Source organism: Zerene cesonia, unplaced genomic scaffold (assembly GCF_012273895.1).
Source record: "Zerene cesonia ecotype Mississippi unplaced genomic scaffold, Zerene_cesonia_1.1 Zces_u005, whole genome shotgun sequence".
NCBI classification, from domain to species: Eukaryota; Metazoa; Arthropoda; class Insecta; order Lepidoptera; family Pieridae; genus Zerene; species Zerene cesonia.
In genome coordinates, this window is record NW_024045135.1 from 749,114 (window position 1) to 758,438 (window position 9,325).

Here is a 9,325-nt window from a genome sequence, read left to right on the forward strand (position 1 = left end):
TTGAGATGCCGCCGCTCACACCGATTTATAACACTGTTGATGGAAAGAATTCAAATTGCAGGAAGATTTTCTATATGGTGATTTAGTTAAAGCGGCCTTGTATTTTGAATTATCTCATAACAATTATTAATAGCGAAATTGAAATAATTTTTAACGATTTTATTGCGAGTACTATTTTTTGGTTATTTAATGTAAATTTTTTTTTATATATACTTTTATTAAAAATTTAAATGTTAATTTTTAATAACTTACTGACAGGTAAAAAACAAACAAACACAACCTCAAGCGCAATCTTGACTTGACCTTACTTTATAGCGTTAAATCTATTAAAATGAATACACACGTTAACTGTGCAATTCACCCATCACACAGTCATTGAATCAACAAATGACAGCGATCCGTCATACCAGCCGAGTGAACTTCCAGCGGCCGGCGCGGTATGACACGCGCCCGTTCTGGCAGGGTGCCAAGTGACGTGGTACCCAATTCGCGGGGTCTACTCACTCTTGTTAAGTGCGCGCTGATTTCACACGCCTATTGTTTATTTATTTCTCCTCTTTTGTTACCATTTTCACTGATTGTAATACTAGACGCTGAATGTAGCTGTTTTCTATGGAATGTTATATTGAATACAGTAAATATTATGCACATTCTGTATGACATAATTAATTTTTAAATATAAATTGCAGTTTTTTTTTTAAATCGTAACAATCAAATAAAAAATCTTCCTTTTTAACACGCTTTCATTGGGTTCACATGTATGTTCGTATGTACCCATAAGAATACAAACTTTGAACAATTATCAAGGATCGATGACAATACAATATTTTCAAGAGTTTATCTTATTATCCTGATTAGAATCGGCAGTAAAATTTTCGTTTCGTATACCTACTCTGCTTGTCTATCTGTGCTTGGAGACGATTTAGTTGATTATGTTATGAAAGGGTGTTTTTTTTTAAACTATATTTATTTATAATATACATTGTGATACCTTAAAAACAAGTGTAAACTCGACCTATTTAGTTAAGACTAGCTAACTGGTTAGTTACTAGTAGACTAGGTAACGCTAGTTTTAAGACCATTTTAGTATAATTCTATTAAAGGAAATCCTCGGGGCTATCTGTCTTTTACTTGTACAACGCGGACAAATCTGTAGGTGAAAGCTAGTAATATTATAAAATGTGTCTGTGTCTATAACATATTGTATGTTTTAATGAAATCCTTCATGTGTACATAACTTTTTAATTACGGCGAAAATGAATGAAATGGTATTAAAATATATATAATATCATTCTATTCCTTTATTTCGTTGCTACTATTTAATGTGTGTAGAGCGGTGAGGGGCTTGCTGCGCAGAGCGTGGGTTCTATTCCTATTATTTGTGAATTTGTGTATCAATTCTTGTCTGGATGTTTACATAATATACATATATTGGTTTATGTATATATTTACAAAAGTAATATGTATATTCTTATGATTTTTATATACATATATAATTTATAAGTAATAATATTTATGTAAAAAAATAATTAACGGACATTGATAGTTAGCAGCTTTATAAAATTAACTGTATTCTATTATTATTATTATTATATCGAACCCAAGTAAGATTCAACATAAGCGAAACATGACACATTTTAAACACGATAAATAAAAAATAGAATTAAAATGAATACACATAAAACGCTTCGCTTTAATACCAGTAATAACGAGCAACACACATTAACACGATTTCTTACAGAAAGTGTGACAACACAGTAGGAGGTAAAGCCGATTTACGATTCTTGCTTCAAAAAGCAACAATCGTTTGCGTGGAATCCGATCTCCTACTCAGTGTTGCCATAATGCTGTACGGCATCATAGCCGCTGATTTGATACACCACACTCATTGTTTCGCTTATCAGATTACAAAATGACCCACCCACAATTTGTATAAGCGAAGGAATGATTTATAAACGTCTATTCTAAAACATACTTTGATAAACATATCCATAAAGTCGATATTTTATCGAACGCAACATTAAACGTCCCAGATAAATCCTGAGCACTAAACATTAATTTAACGCTAATACTTCCTTTGCTTATATCACAATAAACATCGATGTTGTAAATAATAAGTTTTCTTTTCTACCAGCTTCCTTTAACAAGTAATTTATTTTGCTGCTCAATTTAAAGCATTTGTCTTTGATTTTTTATCTTATGTATCTGGATAAAATTGTGGCCATAAACTGCTTTTTAACTCCTACTATATCCGTCTCTTAAATAACTTAATTTATAAATGTACATCACATTAAATCGAGACCCTTTGTACATTATACGAATTAAATGGTTTGTTATTGATTAAAAAATCTCTTGGGTAACGATTTAAAAGGGACTAGAGCTCTGAATTTACTTAATTTATTCATTGAGGATTCATTTACAGGGAATTGCTTTTTAGGCGGCGGCCAAAGTGTGCGACACATTTCATGTTTATATTTTCACTGAAATATCACACGCCAATCTAGCCTCTGAAATTTTGAACTGAACTCTAAATGAGAGATTTAATAAATGTACTGAAACTATAACAAAAAAGGAAATGCTAAATGTAGCCATATCTGCATGAGCAGACTCATTGCATCCTAAAGCGTTCCCACCGAGGCACGCCATGTTTGCATGAATTATGAAGCCAGCTGGTACGAATCCTAAATTCAAATAGATTTTATGTAAGGATGTGTTTAACAGCGCTCATTTACATAAGAATAACATTCGCTATTCCGACGTCTTTAAGTTTCATCGAGAGATCTGGTTGTGCCTTCAGACATTCCACACGTGGAAATGTTTGTTCGACTTACATACAAATATATAAGAATACTTTTTGATATAGTGCTGATGAGGGTTTTGACGGGACGTACCAGACGAATGTGGTGGTCAGAAACAACGGCAGTTGCCTGTACGTGCCCCCGGGCATATTCAAGAGCACATGCAAGATAGACATCACGTGGTTTCCTTTCGACGACCAACACTGTGACATGAAGTTCGGTAGCTGGACTTACGATGGCAACCAGGTACTTGCCACTTTAAGGTCTTTATGAACAGTAGGTATTAGGGAAAATCCACGTTAATGAAATTCTGCAATCACGTGGAAAATGAATACGCAAATGATGAATGTTGAAACTGGAAATAGGCTCGTTGTTGTTAAAAAGATGCGAAAGAAAATATATTTGCGTATGTTGCTATACGAGTACTTTCTCTTTGAAATTTCATGCATATAAAAATCTAATTAATAAGCTCGGTGTACTAAAAAAATTCAAGCTTGCTATGTTACGGTTTTCGCTCTTCGCCGTCTGTTTTTCTATCCTCGGCTCAGTGATTTCATCAGCGCACTTACATTTAGCGGCACTTGTATTTGTATTTCCTAATGAATTTAGATTATTCCGCTCAGATGCGCAACCTACTATTTTCAACATTGAGTTTACAAACAAGATTTTTAGGTTATTATCTTAAAAAGCCGAGCCGTTTGAAGTTAGGAGATTTAGATAAAGTACCTGATGAATGAGTTGGGGTTGATAGATAAGGGAACCATGTGAGAAACCAGGATAATTTATATTATCCGGAATTTCTGTATGTACTATTTTGCATGGTGCAAAATCACGTCGTCGTTCTAAAATATATTTCCACATTCTAACTGCCATACGGTTGTGCAATATGTATTTTTTAGCGTAGCTATTCGCAACCCGTATTGTAATATTTTTAATAGAGCTTTTTTATCGACGTAGAAATTTTCTGTAGTTCTGTCGTTTTTTGATTACAACTACTGTTACTATCCTTTTTACATGTCCTTGCTGAAATGTGTTGATGTCTTTTAATTTGTTTTTTTTTTATGTAGACATTGGTGTTACACTTTGCCGTATGGCAGTGCACTAAACCTTTCTTCTAATCAAAGAGCATGCAATTGTTTTGATTGGCTACTCTTAGCACTTCTGATTTATGGTTCTCACATTTCCCTCACTTTATTTAAAACATTTATAACGCAAAAGCATGGTAGTTTCGCATGATCCTTCCAATATAGATTTACCTACTTTGGTAAATCTGTTATGTGTGTGGACCAGTTTTAAATTATTTTTACTGTAACAGTTGGATCTGGTGCTGAAAGATGAATCGGGTGGTGATCTATCAGACTTCATTACGAACGGCGAGTGGTATTTGATAGGTAAGTGAGAAATAATGTTTTCTACAGTAATGTATTTGATTTTCATAGTTTTCGCATCAAAACTATACTTTTTTTCTCTGTATTATGACTTAAGATGATAATATAAATCTCTTCCCAGGAATGCCAGGGAAGAAGAACACAATAACGTATGCGTGCTGCCCGGAACCATATGTGGATGTGACGTTTACAATAATGATTCGGAGAAGGACTTTATACTATTTCTTCAATTTAATCGTACCGTGTGTCCTAATATCGTCAATGGCTCTCTTGGGCTTCACTTTACCACCAGACTCGGGAGAAAAGTTAACGTTAGGTGAGTCTCGTCTTAAAACTGTAAGCAGGCTTCTTACGAGCTTTAGCAAATGGCCAAGATTTCCGATTATAGTCGATGATGTTGGTGTTTAGGACCGGTATGATTGGGGTTTTTCGGAATACTGGATAGAAATAAATGTTTTATTTGCTTTTAGATGTTTTATTTTAATTTTTATGGGTAATATCTACAGGTGTGACGATTTTATTGTCGTTGACTGTATTTCTGAACCTGGTTGCTGAAAAGATGCCTACTACATCGGATGCAGTGCCTCTTATAGGTATCGCACTGTAGTACATCAGTTTTATACGCACGCTGCTACATATTTTTTAAATCACGGTGCAATTGTACCAGGTTGTAATTAGATCTTTTCAACAAAACGCTCAATCTGTTTAAAAAAGGTCAGAGATTTTTCTTTCTAAATATAAAAATAAGTGATCTCTTCTTCTATTACCACGTGCAAGATTTTAGTTTTTTTAACATTGGGAGCAGCGTGCGTTAACTGTGCTATTTGCACTAGATTTCTGTTTGATCATGTGACCGTGCTAGTAATTACATTACTAATTTTTCCCTATGTCATACGTGATTTCATCTAGATACACATTTGTTCTCAACACCATCATCATCAAAGAAAACGGTGTAGCAAGCGGGAATCGACGAAGGATGGGTATATTGGAGAGTTGTGTGATTCGAGGGGAAACCACGATGTCGAAGGCGGGGTTAACCATATGTTTGATTTCAGGAGTCACTATTCTTCTCTCGCTGACGGTGTTTCTCAACCTGGTTGCCGAGACCCTGCCGCAGGTCTCCGACGCAATCCCATTGTTAGGTACACTACCCACGCCTTACCATGATCGATATCCCCTCCCGCTCCCCTCCCCCATTTATTTACACTTCTCCTTCATCGTTTTATGTTTTGTTTCTTCTTTGTTTTCGTTTTTCTGAACTGTCAATCATTTTCCTTCCATTTAAACGAAATTTAAAAATATATTTTAAAACATTACAAGGAGTAAAAGTTTCGATTATTGTTCTTTTATGGAATATAAATGGATATGCTATTTTAATATTAGATGCAATTTTCTATATCAAATTAAATGAGGTATCGCTTCGCTTTTGTTAAGTGTTATAAAATATTATATTTATATATCATATTGTTGTTAACCTTACCAAGTAAAGTGCAGTGCTTTTTACTATTATTATCTAATAATGTTAACGTTACCTTATGTTTCATTACATTTTGTGTTTGAGTGAATCTTGGAATCGATTTCGTGGTCCTATTAGCATTTAATCTTAGTTAAAAAATTAACTTGCAATTAATAAAAATTTGTGAATCTTTTTTATATATTTGTTTGTGTTTATTTTTTATTCATAACCTAAATTGGTTCAGAGAATAACGTCCCTAATTTATTTGTTTGCAATATTCGAACAATATTTTTGTGCATGGCATGCGGTCTTTGATATATTTTTCTTGCACTCTAAGCTCACAAGGTAAGTAACACGTTTTCGTTTTTTTCTTATATTTGATGTAAATTTGATGTTACTAACGCAATCGATTCCAGGATATTTGTGTTGTGGTTTTGGGTGCTGTGTTGTAAGTCATTTTTTTTCTGCAATATAGATACTTGGAGGGCAGATTGGGCGAAATATTCGTTTCTTTACTCTTCCTTTAAATTTCTACAACTAAACAGTACTATAAATATGAAACTTAAACATCCCCTTAAATAGTTTCTGCATGATTGTTTTTTTTTTGTTTTGTTTATGATTTTACTTGAGCCCTGTATCGACTCTGCACACATACAGAAAACGGGTTAAAAATTCCAGTGGCGCTAGAACCGGGGGAGTCAAAGTACAATAAACAGTGACCTTGAAGATTTTATTTGTGATAGATTATTTGATCTTTGCAGGTGTTACAATTCTCCTGTCGCAAACTGTTTTCTCTCTATTGGTGGGACACGTCATCACTAAAACTTCAGAGGCGATCCCCCTAATAGGTGAGAAGCGGGTGTTTGCTGTAAAAAATAAGTTAAATAAAATTAATATTCCTTCTAAAACTCCTTCTAAATTAACATTTGTCGATGAATGGGTTGCGAGGAAATCGCCTTGCTTCATTTTGCACACTTGTTTTATGCGCGAAGAGTTTCCTCAGCTCATTCACGAAACATCTTAAGAATAAATAGAAAGCAATGTTTTGCTTGATTGATTTCAGATTAAAGCGGATTTATGTTTCCTTAAACTTCTTTTTTTAATATTAGATCCCAAATCTCTATAATTGGTCTGAACTCTATGCTTAAGACTCAGTCCGTTTTTGCATTTGATTCGCGCCGAATAGCTAATAATCTTCGTAGACAATTGATCTCTCCAAAGTTATACCTTCTTGTAATGTATTAAAATAATTCTATTCATTATCTCTACCTACTCGCCCATTCATAGAATTTACGATAACTATCTTTTCATCTGTCTTTCATTTTCAATTCAAATAGATTTATTTCGGTGACTACTGACGTCAGATAACAATGAGCATGTCTATAATTAAAACAAAGAATAATGCACAACTCTCCTAATTAAACTTATGCTAATAAGCTTTAAATATGCAGGAATGGTTTTGCTTGTAGATATATAAAACTGGTTGAAGTTAAATAGCGGTTTAAATCAACTAAGTGAATGCGGGTAGAGGGCCCAGCCTCCAAGTATCTGGTCTCGACGGGTTTCACCATCAAGCCTGTGGTCCCTATAAATAAGTAAAGTTAATATTAGCGTATTGTCACAGGACACTGAACATTTCTTTGCTTTGTATATTTTGTTTTAATTTGCAAGAATTAATCCTTTTATTTCTAGATTTATATTTGTGTTGTTTGAATTATAATTTTAATGTTAAACGAAGGTCTAATCTTTATGAATATTATAATTACGAGTTGGAATAGCTAAGGCCTTAAATGTAAGTCCTTGGTCTATTATGTTTCGTAAACTCCTACAGTTAAACGCACCGTTGGTTAAAATGTAAGAATCAGCAAGTATGTTTCAAATTTCCTTTAACGCGTAATTACCTTCTCTAGGAGCATGATGAGTACTTGCATGGCAACTCAACTTGATATGATATAGAAAATTCTTCATAAAATGTAAATAAATTAAAATGTTAAATACAAAATTAACTCTTTTGTTCCTTTTAATAGTAGATTTAATTTGACGCTATAATTTTTGTAGTTTAAGAGAAGCAATTGAAATATAATATAATTTAGTTTCATTAACTAAGTAGTTAGTTTTTAAGTTTATAACGTTAGTACAGCGGTTCTATTTTAATGACAGGAACTTACTTCAACTGCATAATGTTCATGGTGGCATCATCAGTAGTTTTGACGGTAGTGGTGTTAAATTACCACCATCGGACGGCAGACATACATGAAATGCCACAATGGGTAAGATTTTTATTATATGTTGTTTGAAAAGGATACAAATATCATATAAATAAATAGCTAAACAAGCATTTTAAATAATTTATCCTGATTCATATTTATCGTAACCTACATAAAAATTAAACAAATTGATTACTAATTCAAAATTTAAATGGTCTTTTAACTGACAAACCGAATGCAATTGGTATCGCAAAGAACAGTTTCTAAATTGAAATATTTGAAACAGATAAAAACAGTGTTCCTACAATGGTTGCCGTGGATCCTGCGCATGTCGAGGCCCGGGAAGAAAATTACTAGAAAAACGATAATGATGACCAATCGAATGAGGGAGTTGGAACTGAAGGAGCGCTCCTCTAAATCTTTGTTAGCGAATGTTCTGGATATAGACGATGATTTCAGACACGTGCCTCCTCCGCCGAACAGCACCGCGTCGACGGGAAACTTGGGACCTGGGTAATTTTGAGTTATAGTAAATATCCTTTATGTTTAAGAACGTTTATTCAAGACTGAAATAAATTATTCGCTCTATTTGAAGCATTTTGTTTTCATATATGTATAGAGTAATTGATATCATTTTCAGCTCATCATCCTGATCGCTAAAGAGGATATACAACATGTACATAAAACATAATATTACGCTATTGACCTATGTATTCGAAAACCTTCAGTTGCTTGGCTCATAGATTTTTACATGTTTTGTGCTCAACGCTTTAAACAACGCTATATCAAAACCCAAAACAAGGTGGCATATTTCGGTCACATGTTTCTTCACCAGCTAAATCCATCTAACCGCATTCCGCACACCCCTTCCTCCACTCGAAATCCTTTACTTATTTATTTTTGTTAACAGCTGTTCAATATTCAGAACGGATTTCCGTCGGTCGTTCGTTCGGCCGTCCACGATGGAGGACGTGGGCGGACTCGGCGGCCATCACCGGGAGCTGCATCTCATCCTGCGCGAATTGCAGTTCATCACCGCGAGGATGAAGAAGGCGGATGAGGAGGCGGAGCTGATCAGTGACTGGAAGTTCGCGGCGATGGTTGTGGACAGGTGATTGAAATATATGGGCAAATGGATGTTAGGATGATAGAGCTATGTATGGGACGATGTGAAAGCGCGCAAAGTAAAAGTAAACGGTTCAGATATTAATATTTATTGCACGAGGTGTCCAGAAATTATCTTGCTCAATATATTCTGATGTATTTTCGTACGTAACGTTTAAACTGGCAATTACATATTTATAGAAAATGTGATTTGCTGTATGGCAACTTTTTCAAAATGTATTTTTTTTTGCATGCAGGCATAATGGAAAATGTTCTTTCTAAATCTGTTATATCTTCCTCAGATTCTGTCTCTTCGTGTTCACGCTGTTCACAATCATTGCGACGGTGGCCGTACTGCTGTCTGCTCCTCAC

At 34.4% G+C, this 9,325-nt stretch overlaps 2 protein-coding genes across 12 annotated transcripts in view; one reads left to right on the plus strand and one right to left on the minus strand.

Moving 5' to 3' along the window:
* Positions 1 to 9,325, minus strand: part of LOC119838838 (neuronal acetylcholine receptor subunit alpha-7) — a 100,815-nt gene that overhangs the window by 53,927 nt on the left and 37,563 nt on the right. The gene's annotated exons all lie outside the window — the stretch shown is intronic.
* LOC119838840 (CHRNA7-FAM7A fusion protein-like) lies at positions 388 to 9,322 on the plus strand (the record flags this gene model as incomplete). Its single annotated transcript, XM_038364979.1, has 9 exons — positions 388 to 470; positions 2,864 to 3,044; positions 4,114 to 4,189; positions 4,308 to 4,502; positions 5,242 to 5,328; positions 7,803 to 7,912; positions 8,136 to 8,362; positions 8,775 to 8,960; positions 9,256 to 9,322. Coding segments are annotated over exons 1-9 (1,212 nt in total), but the record flags the coding sequence as incomplete, so codon positions are not given.